The sequence below is a fragment of the Helobdella robusta genome, assembly GCF_000326865.2.
Source record: "Helobdella robusta unplaced genomic scaffold HELROscaffold_22, whole genome shotgun sequence".
Lineage (NCBI taxonomy): Eukaryota > Metazoa > Annelida > Clitellata > Rhynchobdellida > Glossiphoniidae > Helobdella > Helobdella robusta.
This window is the reverse complement of record NW_008704170.1, coordinates 2,148,449-2,173,757: the sequence shown is the minus strand read 5'-3', so window position 1 is coordinate 2,173,757 and position 25,309 is coordinate 2,148,449. Positions and strand designations below refer to the sequence as shown.

Sequence of the window (25,309 nt, the reverse complement as noted above, 5' to 3'; positions counted from 1 at the left end):
ACTTTTTTAACCTTTTTCTTAATTATTTTTTTAGTTTTCACCGGAGCCGCAGGGGCTTCAAATTCGTGTTGTTCACCACCATCTACTACTGCTGCCGATTCTGAAGTTAATTTGACAGCTTCACTTTCAGTTTTAACATCGGGAGTTTCGGTTGGCTCGTGTTCCTTACTCTCGTCTGCTGCTACTTCCTTTTTCTTGACGACTTTCTTGACAACTTTTTTGACAACTTTTTTCGTCTTCCCCGATTCAGCCGTCGCGTCAGTTTTATCGTCGTTCATCCTTTTTAGTGGATGTTTTTAAAAGTGGGGGCGAGGTTTTGATGGAAGTGATGATGGTAGAGGTGGTGGTTGTGGTGGTGGTGGTGAATGTGTTTGATGATGACCGGTAAGAAATATTAATTGGTGGATGTGAATAGTGAATAACGTTCAACGGTGATCAATGAAAAAACAACACGTTCAGTTACTGTGTATAAAAATGAAATGAAAGTCTCATCATACTTTTATCACTTTCCATAAGAAAGTGAACTATTGTTAAAAAATTATTTACTGGGTTTCACAATTTGAAGAATAACAATCCTACAACTATTTGCTATTCAGACATGACGATGGGATTAATTTAATGAAGGCAACGACAAACAAACAAACGACATACATGATAGTAAAATCCAAAAATTAAAAGCACTTAAAAACCAAATGCACGCACAAAGACACCTAAAAACGAATGAACGAACGAACGAACAAACAAACGAAGAAAAACAACCAAACAAACAAAAAAAAACGAACCTTACATGGAGCTACCGACCTACCTATCTATCCAACCATTAAAACGGTGTGTGTGTATGTTGTAGATTTTAGTAGTTTCGAGTAAGCAGCAATCAACAGCAATAAACATCATCTTCTTATTTCATATCATCCCTAAACTGTGGTGGATAACATCTTAATATACCTACATACATACATACATACATACATACATACATACATACATACATACATACATACATACATACATACATACATACATACATACATACATACATACATACATACATACATACATACATACATACATACATACATACATACATACATACATACATACATACATACATACATACATACATACATACATACATACATACATACATACATACATACATACATACATACATACATACATACATACATACATACATACATACATACATACATACATACATACATACATACATATATATACAACTTGATACATGGAAAAATCATAATATCATTTTGTTTGCACTATACATGTACGTAAATACATTTCATCGTTGCATTGTATATATATATATATATATATATATATATATATATATATATTAATATTATATTTTTATAAATTATTTTTATGTATATATATATTAATATTATTTATATATATGTATATTTTTTATCATTATTTACGATCTAAATTTTATCCATCCGTATACACACACATCCTATGATCAAACCATTCGATAAATACAATTGGAAGAGTATTGAATTCTTAAAGTTGTTATAATAATAATAATAATAATAATAATAATAATAAAATTAATGTTTCAAACATGACATAAACAGACGTATTTGTTTAATTTATAACTCCAGTGCTTGTCGCTCCTTGTCTCACATCTTCCTATTGGTATTTGTTGAATGTATTTTTGTATTTGCGTATATATATATATATGTGTATTAATGTGTATACGTATGTTTGTGTTTGTATTTATACATATGTATGTGGGTATGTATGCGTGTGTTTGTATACATGCGTGTATTGTATTGTAATTTTGCGCGGTATTTTCAGGCTTATTTCTATGCTAAAGTACACATTTGTAGAATTCTGGCCAAGCCTGCCAGCCTACACTGATCATCAATGAAGAATGTAAATAATGATATATCAATCTAGGAATTACTATGTTAGGATTTTTATAGTTTTATATAGATATATGATATATATATATATATATATATATATATATATTTGCGTATATGTATTATATACACACATACACAATTTCTCTTTTTTACACACACACACACACACACACACACACACACACACACACACACACACACACACACAGATACAAAACTTTCAATGTATTGACCTAAAAAATGTAAATTAGTTCAATACTGTTGTACGCGTCTTTAATGCAAATGTTTTGTTTGTTTTTTATTTCATTTTTTCCAATAATTCTTTTTAGTTTTGTTCATCATCTTTCTGTTTGCCAATCAAAAGGTATATATCTGAACGCGTCCATGTGTTGCAAAAAAACTAAATGTAAAAATGATATTAAATGTAAATAAAAGTTTTGACAACGATTAAAAATTTAGATCTGGTTTTCGCTATTTTCTTCCGAACGACGCCATGACATTGATTAAAATAGCATTTTATTTTTAATTGAGATATTTATCTACGTATATCTACATTTTTTGAATATTTTTATTTACGTACCTGCCCAAACCTGCTAATCAGCTAACTTATATAAATATTATATATGTTTGTAAAGTGGAAAGCCCAATAAATTTTTTAGTGGTTTTTTAAGCATGGAAATTTTTATTAAGCGTAAAGTCGTAAAGTAAACTTAGTTAATACGTGAGTTATGCCATCGTTCATTCATTCATTCATACTTTCTTTCATTCATTCGTTCATTTATTCAAATTCAAATTTTTAATGCCCACTCTTTTTTAATAATTTAGCAGAGCTTTTAGCATATTGCCCAAATTACATACAAAAATATATTATAAATATTTACTATTTTATATAATAAATTATAAATATAATATTATATGTGTGTTTGAGAGAGAGAGAAAGAGAGAGGGATAAAGATAATATATAATTTATCTTTATAATATAAATATACAAGTCTCCTTCATACTAACAAACAATCGAGTATTTTAAAACTATTGTTTAAAACTGTTATGATTCTACTAATCTAGTTGGGGTTTAGTTTAAATAATTTGCATAATTATATATATATATATATATATATATAATTTATATACATATATGTTTGTATCACAACACTAATATATACTTATATATAATATATACATGTGTGTGAGTAAGTAAATGTTTGCTTAACTTTATATTTATATATATATATATATCATTCATTTATTCAAATTCAAATTTTTATTTATATATATATATATATATATATAAATATATATTTATGTTGTTGAGCAAAGAATGACAAGTATTAACTATTGAAATATTAATATGTTTTAAAGTGGTAGCATTAAATTTAAAAGCTATTGAATAATAATTTACTTGAAATTTTAAAAGCTATAGCTGTTATGTTGAGTATTTGTTATATTTATATTTAATTTGTGAGATATGGTAAATGTTTTGAAACTAATTATCAGTAATTGTTTCACTATTATAAATCATTTTTAGTGTTATTAAAATATTATTTCTTCATTATTGTTTTCCAGATGTTTTGTTACTGTGGTATTTGTTAGATGACAAATTACAAAGATCTGGTAATATTATCTAGTAATCTGCCTTTTTGTCTTTTTTCATTCCTAAACATCACCTAGAGAAATATAAATCACTGACTCAAAAAAAGCATCTCTAAATAAATGAATATCACCAAACATGCAAATGACCATCACCACGTAAAGCACATCACTGCTCTGAAGGATATAAACTCGACTGCCTTAGTCCTCAGTGATGATGTCACTAAAATTAGTGAAACAGAGCCCTGGCCAAAATCTCGAGTAAAGCACGCCGTATGCGAATGTGATGGCTTTTTGTATTTATTTGGCGGAAGGAACCTTAATGTACCTTTAAAAGATTCATGGAGATATTGTTTGAGTTGGTAGTTAATTACTATTTATTTTTATTATTAGGTTTATAATTTAGTAGTAGTAATATAATAATAATTGTTCGATAACAATGATTAAATTACTTATTTAACGTAATTCAAGTTTTCTGCCACAGATATTTTAAATTGAATTATTTCAATAACTTTGTTAAATTTTTGCTTTTCATTCTATCCCTAATCTCCTCGCAGAAACAGAGAAGTGGGAGGAGTTAAATTTGATTGGCAGCAGGCTTCCCCATCTCGAAGGCCACACGGCGACAGTTGACAATAGTATCATTTACTTATTTGGAGGGAGTTTCTGCAATAATGTTATTTGGAAGATAGATACCAAGTCCATGAGGTGATATATCTTTTTTTGTCTATTTAATTTCTTATTTATAGTTAAATTTTTTTAAATATGACTATTCCCATGTTTAAATTTAGTATATGAGGTAAATTTATTGTTAGATGTTAATTAAAGATTGAAATTTGTAATATTGAATGTTAACCATGCTAACTTGTTATACTGTGTTAATTCATTAGTTCAATCATTCATTCATTAGTTCATTCATTCATTTATTCATTCATTCGTTCGTTCATTCACTTATTCATTTTGTATAATTTAATTTACTTTTTTAAAATCAACTTCTAGATGTGCACCGCTATATCCTGATGGCCAAAACAACAGTCTGTACAAGATATTTCACTTTGTGAAGTTTTTTAATTTTTCCATTTTAATTCTTATTTTTGCAAGAATTAATTAAATTAATCAATGATATATAATTAATATTATTAAAATAATATTAAGTGAAATTTTTTTATCTGTGTGTGTATTTCAATGAATTTTTTTAAAAATTTCCATCAGATAGTTCAGCAATTCCAAAGAACAGAAAAGACCACACAGCCTGTGTGTACAAAAATCATCTGTTTATCTTTGGTGGATCAATCGACTTGTTGGGGCCGACGAACGAACTCTGGTCATTCGATTTAGCACATCCCTGCAATGATGAATCGACGTCATGGCAGTTACTATTTCCCGTCAGATTAGGCAATAATTGTAGCAATAATAATTCTAACTCTTACCAATCACAAATTTATCAACCTCGTGAAATGAGTTTAAAAAATGACACATCTGCAGATTTCAAACCCCAAAATAATATCACTAATAATAGTAATTACAGAAAAGAGCACATCCCTAAACATGGACCCCAGCCTAGAATTAGGCATTCGTGTGTTGTCATCGACAGTAGCATGTGGATATATGCTGGCGAATGCAATGAGAGCGTTTATTCAGATTTTTGGAAGTGGAATTTTGAAGACTGCATGTGGAGTTCTATTAGCATCGGTGGAAAGTGTCCTTTGATACATAAACAATTCTCCACGGCACCTTACCACAATACTAATTCAGGGCTTTTATTCTTAAATTATTCGACAAACAGCAACGCTTCTAATAGTTTCAGCAGTAGTTTGGGTAGTAGTACTTCTAGCAGTAATAGTAACAGCAATGAGGACGATGACTTGAAACTTGAAATTTTTCTCTTAGACTTGCATAATTTAACGTGGAGCAAGCCAATTTACACGCATACGCTGTCACAGCAATCACATTCAAACGCCTTTCCGACTGATTTCTTAATCTTCATCACCACCACGGCGCCTCAGACTTGTAAATTTTTATCCATTTCAGAAATTGAACTATCATCACTTCATTGTCAGAGATTGAGTTCCTGCCTAGTTAACAGTAGCAACTTTAGCCACGGGTTTTACAATCCTAGCTTTCAGAGCCATAGCGCTTTAGATATTAATAATGATATTAACACGCAAATTACACAGTCTATGCACATAGAAGCTGTTGAAGCTTTGAAGAGAAAAATTTTTAAAAGATTTCACAGAAATTCTCGCGAAGACCTCGTGTCTGGTAGCAAAGTTAACATAGAAATGAGCTATCTAGGAGGTGATGGGGGCAGAAAAAAAGTGGCGAAACATTCTGAGAATAAGAAACTTTTGCAGACTGCAACTAGTCAAACCACCATAATTACTATCGATAATATAAATTCATCACTCTCAAATAGTGGTGCCGGCAGTGTGGTAGATAATAGTAGAGCCGTGGAATATTTCGATGAAAATAAAAGAGGTATTTCGGAAAGATTGGTAGAATGGCGCAATAAGAAAATTAGTAAAAATACTAACACCGGTAGTAATTTAAATGGTAATAATAGTAGCAACAATAATAAATTTAATAATAGTACCAGCTGTGACCTCATCGTTGACCTTTACATGATAGGGGGAAGGTTCAAAGGTCAAGTTGCTAGCTCTCCGATGCTTTTTAAATCAATTTCTTTGGATATTAATTATTAATCGCTGATTAATTGGTCTTAATTAATTGATTAATTGCTTTTAGATCTGTATATTTTATATGTCCTTTGATTTTTTAATGATATATTATATTTACTCTTTCGTTTCCAAGTTCAGTATTTTGTTTTTAAAATTTATAAATTAATAATAATAATTATTTTTATTATTATTATCATTTATCTCGTGTTTTGAGTTTATAAGCGTTTTATCTTGCATGTAATGTCCTTTTATTCCATATGGACATGAATGTGGTCCCAAGATGATTTAATTATGTTCCTATTTATCTATTTCGACATAATGCACACATGACAATTCATCTATAATTATTTTAATATTATAACAATCATAATAATAATTATTATTTTTATTGTTATTTTAGATTATTTTATTTGTATAAATATTTCGCTTTGCACTTGAATGTGTTTGTATTCAAATTTATTAACTCACACACACTTTGTGTCGGTGGGTCTTTGTGTAACACATTAAGTGCAATTTACTCTTTTTCTCTCTCTCTCTCTCTCTATCTCTCTCTCTCTATCTCTCTCTCTCTTTCTTTCTTTCTTTCTCTCTCTTTCTCGTTAGATGTATAGATATTTTTCCATTGGTTTCATATTACACTTGTCTATGTATCATTTATTTGTATCTGAGTATTATTTATTTGTATCTGAGTATCATTTATTTGTATCTGAGTATCATTTCTTTCTATCATCGCCATGACTTAATTAGGATATTAATTGATAATTATGATTGATTGGCCGATTGAGTGATTGATTGGTTCCTTTATTCATTTATTCATTTGTTCGTTCATTAATTCATTCAATAACTAACTCATTCATTGATTCATTCATACTAATTGATTGATAAATATTATATATGTATATGTGTGTTTGTGTGTGTGTGTCATTGTTTTACATGCCCTTTTCGTTACACGTACATCAAAAACTTACTTTCTTATTTTCTTATTCAGTTGATAATTTCATACATATATTGCATATATAGAAAAACATATACATACATAAGCAATAATATATATCATATAGATGTATGCTACTTATATATCGAATTGTATGTATCAGTATGTGTTTCTTTGTGCCGTTTTTAATATGAAAAACTTAGAAAAGTTATGATTTTGTTTAACTATATCCAAAAAGACTGAAATTAAGTTATACACACACATACACAAACATACAACACAAACCTATCCACAGATAAATACACACACACACTCACAAGCAAATAACTCTGCTCCAAATCAAGATACAAACGCGTGTAGGCTTTCGCGTACGTCAGTGTACGTTGTGCATGGAATGGAATGGATGTACATTGTACACACACAGCTATCATCCGTCTATGTGTAAAGACTCTGTATATATATATATATATATATATATATGTGTGTGTGTGTGTGTGTATGTATGTGTTTGTGAGAGAGAGAGAGAGAGAGTAATGTGCGTGTGTATCTTTGATTGTGGATACATGTGTGCGTGTGTACATTTTTCAGGAAAAAAAAAAAACTGATTTTTTTTTCTTTGCCATCTTTATGACTTCTTCCAGAGAAAAATTATCGTCTCATCGTAAACATTTTTCTCTTTTCATCTTTGTGGGAGGAAAAATTTTTTTGAAATTCTAAGAAATGAGGTCGTTGTAAATAATTTGACGCCCGAACGCGTACATTTAAATGGATGCCTAACTGCCTATTTTTGATACTTTGCGGTATGGTGCCTATTTTTGTATTGCTGTATTCGCCCGTGGGTATCTTCACTGGCATTTTACATATAAAAATACCTCTGATTTCAACATACCTCTCTTTACATATAAAAATACCTCTGTTGGATTTTTTAAATAATTTCTTAAAGTAATTTTTCAGCACGTTTTTCCAGTGTGCTTGCTGGCGTCTGCCGTACGTACACTAGATCACTAGAGGTCTATAATGATTTGTAATATCGGGTATATCTAGGTATTTCTGGGTATCGTTCTAGATACTTTTGGCGTATTACCTAGTGCTCATGTTGTGGCTGGTGTCGTATCCAAATTTTTGCAAGCCTATGCTGATCAATAAATTATTTAAATTGCGTAAAGTCAATTCATCATCATCATAATCCTTATTATTACAATTATTTTTATTATCACTATTATCATGTGATTAGCGTTGGTTAGGAAAAAACATAATATAAATAGTGATAATATTAATGAACAAAAATTTAAAAATAATAAATATTATTATTATTATTACGTTTTCAAAACGCTATAAAAGAAAATTTGATAAAATTTACAATATCAATATACAACAATCATATATAAATATATATGATATATATATGTATATATATATATATATATATATGTAGTAATCAATGATTGGATATACGGTTTTTATTGAATTGTGCTATATGATATGGTTCATTAATAAATAAACAGGTAAATAAGTTAATGTATAAATATATATATATATTATATATATACATATATATATATATATAGCTTATATATATAGATAAATATATATACATGTAATATATATATGAAACCAGCGTGTTAATTTATTTAAAATTACAACAATCAACAAATTTTGAGAATATTGATAGTTGAAATAATAACACTAATGATAATAATAAACAGAATGGCGTCATTGTGACGTCAAAAAATAAGAATGCGTTTTGTACTTCCCAGAGCAGAGGCGCATGGATTTTAAATTAAGTTATTTGGCGCTACGGAAAGGTCCAACTACTATCCATTATTTATACAGGGATGCTTTATTGTTGATAGCAATAATAATAATAATAATAACAATCATAATTATAATATTATTATTATTCAATTATAATTTTTAATGCAGGTTGTTATGAATATTAGTTTATTTCTCTGACCACCTTATTGTAACTTTCACGTTGATCTATTTACACAACTAATTTAATTTGGCATAAACGTCTTGAGCATTTTAAGCTTTGCATTCAAAAGTTGATCTAATTATTTGGAAAAAAAACATAATAACAATAATAAATTATATTATTGTCATAAATATTAATGACAAATAAATAAAATAATTATAATTCATTGCGAGATAATGACATTGTTAGCCATTTCATTGATTGCATTTTGATGACCAGTGTGAATGCCGTCACAAATATTCATACATGATGACACTTATGGTTTTGTCTAAATTAAGATATATATATATATATATATATATATATATGTGTGTGTGTGTGTGTGTGTGTGTGTTTGTGTGCGTCTGGTGAGTAAGTGACGTATGTGAAAATAACTATTCAACATGATTTTGAAGGATGGATGAATGACAGGGTTTTGATGAATGAATGAATAAAAGCGTGGATTATGTAATGTATGAAACAGAAATAATTTCAATGATTTTTACAAAATATATTATTATAAGTAGGACAAAAGGAGAGAGAGAGAGAGAGAGAGAGAGAGAGAGGAGAGAGAGAAAGAGACCAACACAGAAGAAAGAAAGAAATTTTCCTCAAAACCCTCCCCCTCAAAAACGGTTTCATCGTCGTTTCTTGCACCAATCCCGAACTTATAAACTCTTCTACGAGAAATTTTTTTTTTTAAAATACAACAAACAATAGTAAATAACAATAAGAATAATGAATGACAATAATAAAAAGTCAAGGAAAGATGAAAAGTGAATAAGGATAATAATCATAATAAATAAATAAATTATTGCATGAAAAAATCCGGATGATTCGGATCCGGTGGGGTATCCTTCTCGAACCGCCTGGCCTCCTCTTGCATGCTCTGCTTTATTTTTAAAATTTCTGCCGATTCACTGTGGTTCTAGAGGAGAAAAGAATCGGCAAAAAGACATAAAATCGATTGTATCATTGATTTATTTATTAATATAATTATTATTAATAGATTTTGGTTAGCTCAGGCAATAAGTGCGTCATCATATCCAGTGTCGTTATCACGCTCAGACCTAGTTCAAAGCCTACTTTTTTCGGTACTCAAAAAGACTCACATCTTTCATTTATATATAGGTCGTATTGTGTAGTTGTTGCGTATAATGACAATGTTCAAATGCAATTATGTAAAGAATTATACTTGAATAACATTTTTAAGAACCAACAAAAATTTTTAAACTTCGAACCGGTGTTAAATTTTCTTGAGGATACGGTAGTTGAGAGTTGTAGGCGGAAATGTCGCCGTTATTTGGCGGGACATCGTCACGTGGTGTTCCTGGAGCTCCTCCATTGTGTGGAGAATTCTTCATTCCCTCCACTAGCCGTTCATCTGATTGGTTGGCGAGGTTTTTAAGCGATTTTTGATTGGTCGACGAGGTTTGTAGCGTTCGTGTTATCAATTTTAATTGGTTAGCTATGTTTGTAAAACGATTTCTGATTGATTCTGTCCTTGTAGTTATAATTAAATAAACATAATTATATTGTAATAATTATTATAACCATAACAAAAAAACAAACTGTGTAAATATTGGCCATTCATAACGCGAGGCATGTCGGGACCCATTGGTCCTATGACGCTTTCGGGTCCAGTCATTGGAAATGGCTGAAAGTTTGTATGTATGTGTATGTATGTCTGCGTATGTATGTGTGTGTATGTATGTATGTGTGTGTGTGTGTACGTGTGTGTGTACGTGTGTATGTACGTTTATACGATTCCTGCCTACCATGTTTGGTTTCATTATGCCGTACATATTATCTCCTGAATGCGTTGAATCTGCAAGAGCATGGATGAATGAATGAATGAATAAATGAATGAATGAATGAATGAAAAAATTAACAAAAAGTTAAAAATGGATAAATGAATGAAACCTTGGGGGCTTGGCATTATTGGTGTACCGGGAGCTCCGGTCCCGCTAACAGGGCCCTGAGGAAAAAATTTTATTTAAATAAATTAAAAATTAAAACAAAATTAGTTTTTTAATTAAGGATTTATAAATTAATAAATAGTTTAAATGGGAATTTAAATGATTAATCAATAAAATAACCATAAAAGTTATTTTTTGTGAGATTTCAAATTGAACTGCAAGCTTAGCTAACGTTAAAGTTTCCCGGCGACGGTGCGTTATAAATCATCTGTAAATGTCAGACAGGTATGTTTTTTGTTAAATTTCAAGCAAATTTTTTAAAATGTCAATCGAAAAGTCAAGCAGGCTACCGACCAATCAGCTAATCAACCAATCAGCTAATCAGCCAACCCACCCAACCAACCAATCAAGAAATTGTTCAATCCTCAACCAATAAGCTAATCAATCAATCGCATAATAACTAACCAGCCAACCAACTAACCAACCAACCAACCAATCAATCAATCAAAAAACAATTAGAACAGGTAAACAAACCCCTTGTGAAGATGGTGGCCACGATCGTCCGCCATTTGGACCACCCCTGCATAAACAATCGATCAACCGATCAATCAATCAATCAATTAAGCAATCATTCGTATACTCATTCATCAATTCATTTAATAAATTTATCAATCATCAACTATAATAACAACAATGATAATAACGATAACTATAAAATACTGACATAGGTATGGGTGTCATATTACCCCCTCCGGCAGTCCCCATGTTAGGCCCTCCCGGACCCATGCCTGGCTGAGGTGGGCCTCGTAAACCACTGTAGTTCTTTTTTATGTTGGATGAATGAATGAATAAATGAAAGAATGAATTTATAAATAAATGAATGAATGAGAGAACTATTGAATGAATGAATGAACGAGAATTCATACAGACATTTAAATCGACCATGGACTGATTGAGCGGACTTTGAATCTGTCCCGGACCAGGATGTGGAATCCTCTGCATCATGTGACCTGTATTGTTGACATAGATGTTTAAATCGTTTACATAGATATATTAACTGTTTACATAGATAAATCAATTATTTACATAGATATGTTATTTGTTTACATAGACAAATCAATCGTTAACATGGATATTTTAATTGTTTACATAGATATATCAATTGTTTACATAAATATTTTAGTCATTTTAGGAGATTTACTAGTCGTTAGCATTGATATTTCGTAACCCTACTCAAATATTTAGATTTTTTCTACATAGACAGCATAATTTTTAACATAGAATATTTAAATGTTTCCATAGATGCATCAATTGCTAACATAGATATATTAGTTGTTTACAAAGGCAAAAATTATTTGTCTACTTTTTTATATTGATCTCGAAAAAAAAACTTTATTTTTTGAAATTTTCTTTGATAAAACCGAAAGTGATATGCCTTCTTATTGTAACTTAGACGATAATTGATGTCTGTTTTGACTAACAATGTCTACATAGATAAATATACACATAGATGTACATTTCTATAAGTATTTGTTTACATAGACATCTATTTACATAGATATTTGTTTACAGGGATTTATGTTTCAAAAGATATTTATTTAAAGAGTTGTATCCAATGTGACGCCATCGAAAATACGTACGCAACGCAAATGACACAAAGATGAACACACATGCACATACAACCAAGTGTATTAGTACAGCAAATATGTGCAAACTGTGACATTTTGTATAATAAAGGAAAAGACTTTTTGTAGTAAATACATATAGAAAAATTTTTCAAAGCCTACAGCCATGCACATATTAATTAAAATATGCCTAATACACACACGTACAAACATATACACACACAAACATACATACATACATACATAGATACAGATATACATACATGCATACATACTTACATGAAATGTGTGTAGATTAGATACAAAAGAAAGCGTTTTTATGTAAGCTTTTGCGTGCAAGTGTGTGGTATGGGCGTGTATTATATTGACATGTGTGTGTATATAGACAAGTATACAATGTTCGTCTATGTTATTGTGTGTTTGTTTGTGTGTGTGTGTGCGTGTGTGTGTGTGCGTGCGTGTGTGTGTGTGTTTGTACATGCACTGCAAATGCACATAGGAATATTTACAATATAAGCGCCATATAAAACGTACTAGGAAATAGAAAAACTATCATCAGCGAAGATGACGTCACTGGCGTCTTCGTCATCATCATCATCTTCCTCTCCTTCATCATCATCATCACTATCATCATCATTTCTTTTCTTTTTAACCATTGCCGTCAATTATAATTTTACGTATTTCCTCTAAGCGATCATTATCATTATTGTCATCATCATCATCATCATCTACATTTTGGACATCATCATCATCCTCGTCATCAGTTTTGACATCATCATCATCACCACCACCACCATAAATATTCATTCATTTTCTTAGTCGTTACATCATAGTAAAAATTTTAAACATATTCATTGTCGCATTAAAATTTATTTTTACAATTACAAAATTACTCATCATCATAATTCTCAACGCCAGCAGCAGCAGCAGCAGCTGCAGTAGTAGCAGCAGCAGCAGTAAAATCAAAAAATTTCATCATCACCATCATCATCATCACCATCATCATCATCATCATCATTGTTACAATCGTACGCGATGTCGTCGTCATCTCATTCAGTCATGAAAATAAAGTCTACAATAGCAGGAGCAGCGAGAATAAAAGTAGTAGTAGTAGTAGTAGTAGTAGTAGTAGTAGTAGTAGTAGTAGTAGTAGTAGTAGTAGTAGTAGTAGTAGTAGTAGAAGTTGCTGTAGTATGCAGTAGTAGTTTCAAATATATATTAATACACTGTAAATAAACATGATGATGAAGATGGTGATGGTGATGATCATGAAGGTGATAATTAATTAACCGTGTGATGATGATGATGAAATGAAAGTAAGAAAGAGAGAGAAAAAGAAAAAGAATGAGAGAGAGAGAAAGGAAGAGAGAGAGAGAATGATGATGGTATCGAAGATGATGATGTTGTAGCAATAGTGGGAGAGAATAATGATAAAGTGAGTGTCACGAACGTTATATATATATATATATATATATATATATACAAACACACGCACCCACACACACACATATATATATATGTGCATATAAAGTTATAGGAATACATATAAGTATAAAAACACATACATACACTCCCTCATATACATGGATATTGCATTATATACTGTTTGTATATGAACAAGGCAGATGTTTGTATATCAGCAAGGCAGATGGACTGCGTGGGAGAGTGTGCTTCAGAGGAGTTTGACGTGGAATGATATGTGGAACATCGCTCCATTAAGAGCCATGTAAGAATAAGCTACCATCAGGGGCAAACCTTCCTAGATGGAAGTAGCAAGTGTAGCTAAGTGTAGCTTATGTGAAGAAATGGCCCCGGTGGCCCCGGTGGCCACGTAATAGCTTCCTTCAAGTACGCACTCGAGACCCGACGTAGTGGTACAGTCCGTACAGCAGACACTGTTATTTATTTTAGTCGAACTGACTGTACCGTATGAGGCTAATATAGCTGCAAGTCACGCGACAAAAATTGCCAAGTATGAAGAGCTCGTTAGTGAGATAGGACAACGTGGGTTGAGGTGTTTGTTGTACGCAGTTGAGGTCGGTGCAAGAGGTGTCGTTAGTTGTTCAGTGTACAGCTTTTTGAAGGATTTGGGTTTGGCAAGTGAAAGACGATCGAGTTGTATGAAGAACATAGGACATGCAGCCGAACAAGCGTCTCACTGAAGATGGTTATGTAAGAAGAAAAAGAAATGCGAGTTTAAATAGTTAACAGACGAGCATGTGAGCACGTAAGGCTTCCAATTACTCAACACTCCCAGATTCGGCTTAAAGTGTTACTTGGCTCGTCGATATAACTCACATCGTGATATGCTTATATGTGAACTGTCTGGCACGCCAAAACAATTTTTCAGTATAGAAGGAGGTGATTTCAAAGCGAGGCAAGTTGTTTGTTCAGCAAGAGACATCCAACTGATCTCTGGATGTGGCCCTGTTTCTCGAGAGTGCCAGGAAGTTAAAGGGCCAAAACACTCGTTGACGGAAACCTTTCCTCCGAAGACTCTCGCTGATCGCTCATTATGTTCGAGTTTCTGCATACACATGGATATCGCATATATACTGTTTGTAAATAAATACAGAAGGCCATACTGTATATACACACATACATACATACATTACATATATATATATATATATATATATATATATATATATATATATGTATATATATACTATATTATATATACATACAATTAAAAACATTATATATACACATATGTATATAATATACACCTACAAATACATTATATATATATATATATACATACATACATACATATAAATAAAGAGAGAGAGAGAGACTATTAAGTATGGCAGACCAAGCTTGCTATGAATACAAGGATGAGAGCAGCAGCATAGAAAATTATTGATCTATTGATTTCTATGTTGTATGTGCGCGGTGTGTGGTGTGTTTGTACGCCTTTTTGTACACACACTCGCACACACATACACACACACTTGTATGTATACGTATCATAATATTATTATAATTTATAATTAATAATATTATTATATTATACGTATCATAATATTATTATAATTATATATACGTATTATAATATACAAAGGTATATATCATGTATATTCATTCATGTTTGTTTTTATGTGTGTATGTATTTATGTACCTATGTATGCATGTATGCATGTATGTGCGTGTGTGTGTGTGTATATGTTTGTTTACTTTTTATGGAAGCAAAACAAACACGCCATATAAATAAACAAATGTAATTTATCAGACGCTGAATTATGCAAGACTATTGTATGTATATGTGTGTATATTTGCATGTATGTGTGTATGTATGCGTGTGTTTGTGTGTGTGTGTGTGTGTGTGTGTGTGTGTGTGTGTGTGTGTGTGGACATGTATGTGTGCATATGCATGGGCATGCACAAGCAAGCTTTGATTTTTTGTACGATATCCTTGTACGATATTTATGTACAGGGCATAAAGATGTCAAAACGTAACGACAAACAAAAAGGTATACAAATACACACACACAAACAAACACACATACACACACACATACACACGCACACAAACACAAACAAACAAACAAACCTGGTCTCATATCTACGCCACTTGGTATTCCGGGCCCTGGACCCTAGAAAAAAAGAAATACTACTACTACTACTACTACTAATAATAATAATAATAATAATAATAATTGTATTAACAAATTATTTTCGTATTACGGTTTTTATTGTTGTAATTTTTATTATTACGAACTAACGCACCGTAAAATCCATATGCGGTGGCATCCGGACTAAACCTCTGGGACCAGGGTACCTCGGAGAAAGGAAGGGCTGATAATGATGATGATGATGATGATGATGACGACGATGATGATGACAATGATGAAGATGATGATGACGATGATGAAAATGATGACGATGTGATGAAAATAAATATGATAAATCAACTTTTCTTTTTTTTATTACGGAATTCTGGCAAACTCATGGCTACTACTTATGCTTACATGTCATTCTAGAATTCTAATTAAACTTTCTTTGTACAAAGCCTATAACAACATCCACATTACAGAACTTTCATTCGCACATACACACACGAATACCAAGAACCTACATACACATACACACATACAAACCAAGGACTTATATACACATACACACACATACACATTCTGTATGCATGCGCAAGCACCGCATCACACGCACCTAGCGTATGATAGTTCTAAAGTTTCAGACAGACAGTAATCGAACCAGGTCCTCACGCAATAGCAACGCGAGACATGCATAGCGCTTCTACCAACTGAGCTAACGCGCCAGCCTGTATCATTACCATCACAGTCCTCATTAACATTACTATCAGGATTACCTGTCCGGGTTGGGACATCATTTGGCCGTGCATGGGATGTGGAGACATCTGGGACGCTGGATGGGTCGGCGATGGATGACGCATGTGTGGGTTCTGCCGGAAGTGAATGAATGAATGAATGAATGAATGAATGAATGAATGGATGGATGGATGGATGGATGGATGATTGGATGAATTAATAAATGAATGAATGAACTAACGTGTGCATTGCCGTTCATACCGTAACCAGGATTGACGAAGCCCTAGATGAATAAATGAATGAAAAATTGGATAAATGAACAAAAAAAACAAAAAAGAAATAAATGAATGAATGAATGAAGGAGAAAATAAATGAATGAAAGATTGATTAATTAATAAATGAATGAAAAAGTTAGTTGAATGTACAATTCAAAACAAAAGAACATACGAATGAATGAAAAAATAAATGAATGAATGAATAAATGAATGAATGAAGGAAGGAAGGGAAAATGAATGGAAGCACGTATGCACGCATGTACATTGATGTATGTCTGGTCATTTCTATGATAATCTCAACGACCTAACTTAACCTACACAATAAATTCTCCAAATAGCCGTGTTTGAATGAATAAATGAATGAAAAAATGGATGAATAAGAAATGAATAATTGAGAAAATGAAAAAACGAATAAGTGACGAGAAAATAAAAAAGTGGATGAATGAATGATTGAGTGAAAAATCGCATACAAATTTCCTAATACAAATCTGGAAACACAGAATATGAACAAACATATAAACATGCCCACACATGTACGCCCACACACATACACACACACACACACACACACACACACACACACACATAAAAATACACACACACATCCTATTTTTACCACATCTCTCTCTCTTTCTACCTCTTGCTCTCTTTCTCCCTTCTTATTCCTTTGTCTCGCTGCTTTTTTTTCAACAGATATATACACATACATTCACACACACCACAGACACACACACACCACACACACACACAGACACACAAATACCACAGACACACACACACATACATAGATAAAAAATAGGCATAGCACACAAATAGGCATACAAATACACGCAAACACGCGTTGTATAAAAATCTCAGAGGAATAATAAAGGCATCTCCCTAACGCACGCACGCACGTACATGTGCAAAGCCCTGCGTAAAAAACAAACGTAAATCAGTTACTACGTTCAGAAACCTGCCTTTCTCTATTTCTTTTTTTGTGTGTCCTCTCTTCCACTCTCTCTCTCTCTCTCTCTCTCTCTCTCTCTCTCTCTCTCTCTCTCTCTCTCTCTCTCTCTTTTCTCACATTTCTTTCTCTTAACATACTATCTCATTTTTCGTATTTATCTACTTTTCTTTTTTCACGTTTATACATCTTTCTCTCTCTCTCTCTATCTCACATTTTTCACTTTCTTCGTTCTTTTATTCTAGCAATTGCACACACACACATACACACACATACACAGAGGCACACAGATAGACACACAGATATACATAAACGCAAACATACAAAACAAACAAACAAAAACCCTTACACAAGCCCACACACACACACACACACACACACACACACACAAATATCAACATGTCAACAGAAATCTATTGCATAATCTCATCAACATCCTCCTCCTCCTAATAATAATAATAATAATTATTATTATTATTATTATTATCGGTCGCAGTAGTAGCAGCAGCAGCAGCAGTAGCAGGAAGTTAAAAGCTCAAATTAGCCATGATTATCGGCCTAATTGTTTAACGGTAAAAAAAATAATAACAATAATAATAATAATAATAACGAGGATAATAATAATAATAATTTGTTCTCATAATTGTATATAATTTCTTTTTTTACAGTTAGATGGGCCATTAAGTAAGGCCATTACTAGTACTACTACTATTTCTACTACTATTACATAACTACTGCTACTGCTGCTGCTACTGGTGCTGCTACTACTAATGGTGCAGCTACTGTTGCTACTACTACGACGACGGGTTAGGGTCAACACAACACACACACTTGTAATGAACGAACGAACGAATGAACAAACGAACGAATGAATGAACAAACAAACGAAAGAACGAGCAAATAAATAAATGAATGAATGAACGGATAGACGGATGGAGGAATAAAAAAAAATAAAAGAATGAAGAAAAGGGGGAGGGTGATGCGATGAGAAGGCATTATCTGGGAACAAGAAAGAACATTGAACAGTATATCGCGGACATACTAATCACCATCATCAACATCATCTTTGTCATCATCATCATCACCCCCACCATTATGATTATTATGATTATTATTTTCACCATCGTTATTATCATCATCATCCTAATCAACAGTAGCAACAAAACTTTTTTCATCATCATTGAAACCATTTGAAAAAAATGGGCATAAATTAAGTTTTGCAGTAGAGTTGTAAATACAATTTTAGCTTAATACACATATATACAATACAAATACAGTTGAGGATACAAGGGAGAAAAGCCGAAACACTCCGTGGCATGGTGTGCAATCACCATGCTAATAACTTCGCTGAAATCTAACAACGTTTGTCCGCGCGTATCCACGCGTTTTTGTATGTATGTTTGTATGTTTGTTTGCATGTCTGTATGTATGTTTGTTTGTTTGATTGTATGTATGTATGTATGTTTCTGGAATTTTGAATATACATCTATCCATCCATATTAGACAAGCTAGTAAAATTTTTGCAGGGCTAACTATAACATTGCATGTGTTTCATTTTTTTGCGTTTTGTTAGTATGTTTGTTTTGTTTCTATGTATGTATGTACGTCCGTATGTATGTATGTATGTGTTTAGTGTATGTTTGTTTTTCGTCGAGTTTTTTATTTAAACTAGAACGAAAGTTAAAAGAATGGAGACTTAATTAAAACATCAATCATTCTACTATCAATAACTATTATTAATTCATTCCCTCATTCCTTTGTTCGTTCGTTCATTCATTCATTCATTCATATATTTTTTTATTAATCAATTCATCTACCAATCAAACCATCATTCAATCAACCAATCAATCAACCAACCAATCAACTACAACATTGCCATTTCGTACGATGTACCTTCGATGCACAATTTAATTAATATTCATAAGGTTGATTAATATTCATAAGGCTAATTAATTATCATAAGATTAATTAATTTTTATGAGATTACCATCATCATCATCATCGTCGTCGTCGTCGTCATCAGAGTGTTCTATTGCAACGCATGTCAGGGTCACATAGAAAGATTCAAAGAAGAATGAATAAATGATTAAATGAATGAACGAACGAACATGTGAATGAATGAATGAATGAATGAATGAATGAATGAATGAATGAATGAATGAATGAATGAATGAATGAATGAATGAATGAATGAATGAATGAATGAATGAATGAATGAATGAATGAAAGAATGAATGAATGAATGAATGAATGAATGAATGAATGAATGAATGAATGAATGAATGAATGAATGAATGAATGAATGAATGAATGAATGAATGAATGAATGAATGAATGAATGAATGAATGAATGAATGAATGAATGAATGAATGAATGAATGAATGAATGAATGAATGAATGAATGAATGAATGAATGAACGAATGAACGATTAAATGAATAACAACAAATAAATGAAGAAAATGGAAAAATCAAAGAAAGAAGAAAGAGAAGCAGACAGAGAAAGAGAGAGAGAGAAAGAGAGAGAGAGAGATAGAAGGAGGGAGAGAACCAAAAAAAGTAAGAAAGAAGATATAAACAATAGAACTTTGAAAAACGTAAAAAATAACCCAAAAACGAATGAATGAATGAAAGATGAAAGAATGAAGGAGGAAACAGCTAACCAATCAGCAGAAAAGAAGGCGGAGCTAACTGTCAATAGACGCGTAAGAATACGTACAAATACGCACGCATACTTACGAACATACGCACACCTAAACACGCACACACATACAAACAAACACATTTATGCATATCTGCTTGCGCCTCAATTATTTAGTGGTAAGTTTATATGCATGGAAGTTTATGTATGTATGTATGCATGTACGTGTATATGTATGTATGTATTATTATCGTAAATTTATGTATGTATGTATATCTGAAAGAAATCAGTGTTTGTTGGGTAAATGAGAATTCAGCATTACAGCACAATGGTGTTGGGGTTCCTGGAGGTGGCATCTTCGGCCCACTGCAGTTCCTCTTCTTCATCGATGCATGCAACTGACTACTTCCAGGTTCCAACACGTCTGCCTTGCTGACGACTCCAACATTTTCGGTAGCGGAAAAAACATTGCTGATGTTGTTGATGAAACCAACGCTGAAATAGAACACGCTGTCAAATATTTCAATTGCAACTAATTGACTCTAAGAACTTCACAAACACAGTTGACCGTCTTCGGACCAGTGCAATGTTTAAATCATAAAGAACCATATAAAAGTCAACAACCGAGAAATAGTCGAGAGCGAGCAAAGCGGTGAAATTTTTAGGCGTTTAATCAGATGAAAAGTTAACTTTCAAAGCCCCTCTCAACTACGTTTCAAACTAGTTAGCCAAATCTAATTGAATAATGAACAGAATTCAATTTTGTCTTCCGAACGAAAAAATGCTTGAACACGATGTACATTTTCAATTTTGAGAACAAATAAAGTTTCGTTTCGTTTTGTTACGTTTCGTTCCGTTTCGTACGCATGTGTGTATGTATGCGTGTGTGCATGTACGTACGTTTACATGTTCTATTCTAATAACTCTTAATTGATCGATCCAGTGACTAGTCTTTGACAACAAAAACCACAAAACAAAAATAATAATAACAAAGGCTGAAACAACAACAACAATAATAATAATACAACAACAATAGCAACAACAATAATAATAATAAAAATAAAACATGGTAATGATGTTTTTGATACATGGAAAAGTTCACTGACGGGCCAAAGTTTGAATGGTGTTGAATGGTTGGCTACTGAATAATGATGATCATGATCATGATTATTATTATTATTATTAAGTTGGTGATGGTGATGTTGACGATAATTAAAGCATAATCTCAACCAGACTTTCAACCAACCAGCCAGCCAATCAATTACATCATTTAAATCATTAAAACAACATCCATTGCGATAATAGCAACAACAACAACAATAGTAATAATAATAATAAGTATAATTAAATTAATTATAACAATAATTAACTATAATTACAAACGTAGTCATGGAAAGCCTTAGCTTCGCTGGAATGTTCGCAAGTATCACGCCTCTCCGGAGCAGCGCAGTACAAATCCCAAAAAACACTGAATAATTAATTATGGATAATTATGAATAATTATGTATAATAATTTTATTATTATTATAACTTTTATTATTTTTATTATTGCTGCTTTCGTAATGAATGAGGTTTTAATGTTTGCAAGCAATAATGATGATGATTATGATCGGTGGTGATGATGGTGGTTGAAATGAAAATAATAATATTAAAAATTATAATAATAATAATAATAAAATTGGTGGTGGTGTTATTGTTGTTATTACTTGTAAAAACATTTTGACATTTCATTAGTTCATTTATTCAGTGTCATCCATCAATGCCTACACTCGTTCATCTATCCATCCATCCATCTTACGAACTGAATCATTCATCAATTCATTCATTCATTCATTCATTCATTCATTCATTCATTCATTCATTCATTCATTCATTCATTCATTCATTCATTCATTCATTCATTCATTCATTCATTCATTCATTCATCCATCCATCCATTCATTCATTCGTTCGTCCACTCCTTTATTGCTTCGTGTTCATTCTTGCGTTGCCTTTCGTTCCAGTAGAATGCATCCAGATTGAATATTTACGACTGTACGTTTTGTGCACGTGATCATACAAACATACATACATACATGCATGCATGCATGCAAGCATACGTACATACATACATGCATACATACATACATACATACATACATACATACATACATACATACATACAAACATACATACATACATACATATATACATACACACACACATATATAAGGATGTTTACAAAATCACAGATAAATGGAGGCTATTTGAAATAAGCCAACATGTCTATTCGTGATGAATGACGACGATGATGAAGAAGAAGAGGATGATGATGATGGTGAAGAAGATGATGGTGATGATGAAGAAGAGGATGGTGATGAAGATGGCGATGATGAAATCTTTGGAGCATTTGATTGACCGGTTGGCTGTGACCTATAGACATCCATTGTTGGTTGTCGGAGTTCGACAATGATGATGATGACGATGACGATGATGATGACGTTGATGATGATGATGACGGAGATGATGTTGATGATGATGACGATGATGGTGATGATGACGATGATGATGGCGATGTCGATGTTTTTATTTGTTGTTATTATTACGCATTTATACCAATCAATTTTTACGATCTTTCGCTTATTCATTTTTTCAGATATACAGCCATTTCTCCATCCATTTAGTCATTCATTCACTCATTCATTCATTCCTTCATTCATTCAATCATGCATTCATTCATTCATTCATTCATTCATTCATTCATTCATTCAATCATGCATTCATTCATTCATTCATTTATTCATTCATTCATTCATTCATTCATTCATTCATTCATTCATTCATTCATTCATTCATTCATTCTTTTATATTTAACCCATCCGTTCATCCAACTCTTGCTAGAAATTAAATATGCAAATGCGTTAATTAACAAGTAACAACGTGAAACTGGCGCGGAGGTTATTCAAGCTGCATGCACATGTATGTGAATTGTAAACACGTTCATTCATTCATTCATTCATTCATTCATTCATTCATTCATATTCATTCATTCATTCATTCATCCATCCATCCATCCATACATACATTCATTCATTCATTCATTCATCCATCCATTCATTCATTCATTCATCCATTCATTCATTCATCCATTCATTCATCTATTCATTAATTTGTTTTTATTCAATTCCTTCATTATTTCATTGAAAGCCTCAATTGAGTCAGTCAATTAAATAACATATCTTCTGTCATAATAATATCGTCAATGATGATGATGATGATGATGATGATGATAATAATAACAATGGTCTTACTAACCACCACCACGAATGAAGAAAGCCCGGAGGTTCCCCCAGTGTTATGTTCTTCTCCCACCGAATCTGATTAGAAATTAGGGAAAGAAATTGAATTAAATATTTTTTGAAGAAAAATATTGTATCTTTGATTTATCATTATCATTATTTGATATCTTTAGTATCATTATAATCGCCATCATCGTGAATAATAACATCATCATCATCATCAACAACAACTACAACAATATCATAATAAAGACCATCAGAAACAACAACATCATCATCATCAACAACATCGCCAAAAACAACGACACCATCATCATCATATAGACCATCAACAACACATCATCATTGTCATCGTCATCATCATCTCCATCATCTTCCCTCGCAACTGACTTCAGATAGAAAGGTCTGTGCACTTTTTTGAGCCCCAGTATGTAGAAGGTACTCGTACACGTATAAAGCCAGTCTGAAAATGAGAAAAAATAAATCTATTAATGAAAATATAATTATTAATTTATTTTAAAATTTAAAGTGGCAAAAGTAGGGCTCGTCCGGGATTTGAACCCGGGACCTCTCGCACCCAAAGCGAGAATCATACCCCTAGACCAACGAGCCATGTGAATGGCTTATCTTATTTTAGAACAGCGTGAATGCGTTCTCATCATAATATAATATAGCCAGTAACCACCATGATATACAGATATACACGAGTATAAATGACATATAAGGTTTTAAAAAAAGTTTTTTGTATAAATGTACTTTTCGCGAGCTTGAGCGTCAGACGGAGCTGTTGACCCCTTTCCTTTGGCGTACATTGCACTAAAATTCACTAACTCAGGTCGGAAAACGGTAATAATGAGTAATGAATGATAATCCGACGAAAAATAAAATACAGAACGAAGGCTACCGGACAAAGTTTTCGAGTCTATTCTTATCCGAAATTGATAAATTATGTGAATTTAATTACAATCATATTAAAAAACGGAATTTAGAAACAAAGTTAGCAAATATATATATATCCAAGATAAATAAACTGACTCCTAAATCCAAATAATGTTCAATTTTTAAAAAATTTAAGTCCCACAAACAGCTGACTACATTAACAGCTGATTGATTGAATTTAATTAAAAGTGCAGCTAAGTTATTAATTAAATTATTTTTCAACCATAGAATTCCATGTTCTTAGAATAGAATTCCATAGCAATTAACTTATTCGTTAATTTACACAAATTTGATATTAGCACAAGAATTAAAAATCACAAATAACTTTAACTTTCAACAGAATAAAGTACTAA

General features: G+C 31.9%; 2 protein-coding genes across 2 annotated transcripts; one reads left to right on the top strand and one right to left on the bottom strand.

The window, feature by feature from the left end:
- Positions 1-3,602: 3,602 nt before the first annotated feature.
- On the top strand, positions 3,603-6,181 carry HELRODRAFT_172059 (hypothetical protein; the record flags this gene model as incomplete). The annotated part of the gene is made up of 4 exons (XM_009018731.1): positions 3,603-3,837; positions 4,037-4,187; positions 4,479-4,513; positions 4,692-6,181. The coding sequence occupies 4 exons, from the start codon at positions 3,603-3,605 to the stop codon at positions 6,179-6,181; spliced, it is 1,911 nt and encodes a 636-aa protein (XP_009016979.1).
- A 3,675-nt stretch (positions 6,182-9,856) lies between these two features.
- Positions 9,857-24,829, bottom strand: HELRODRAFT_156925 (hypothetical protein; the record flags this gene model as incomplete). Its single annotated transcript, XM_009018730.1, has 16 exons — positions 9,857-9,973; positions 10,287-10,429; positions 10,618-10,702; positions 10,824-10,873; positions 10,969-11,023; positions 11,197-11,232; positions 11,499-11,544; positions 11,689-11,778; positions 12,446-12,450; positions 16,319-16,387; positions 16,920-17,012; positions 17,120-17,161; positions 22,123-22,207; positions 24,034-24,095; positions 24,408-24,480; positions 24,774-24,829. 16 exons carry the CDS (start codon positions 24,827-24,829, stop codon positions 9,857-9,859), a joined length of 1,107 nt encoding a protein of 368 aa, XP_009016978.1.
- Between the last annotated feature and the right edge of the window lie 480 nt (positions 24,830-25,309).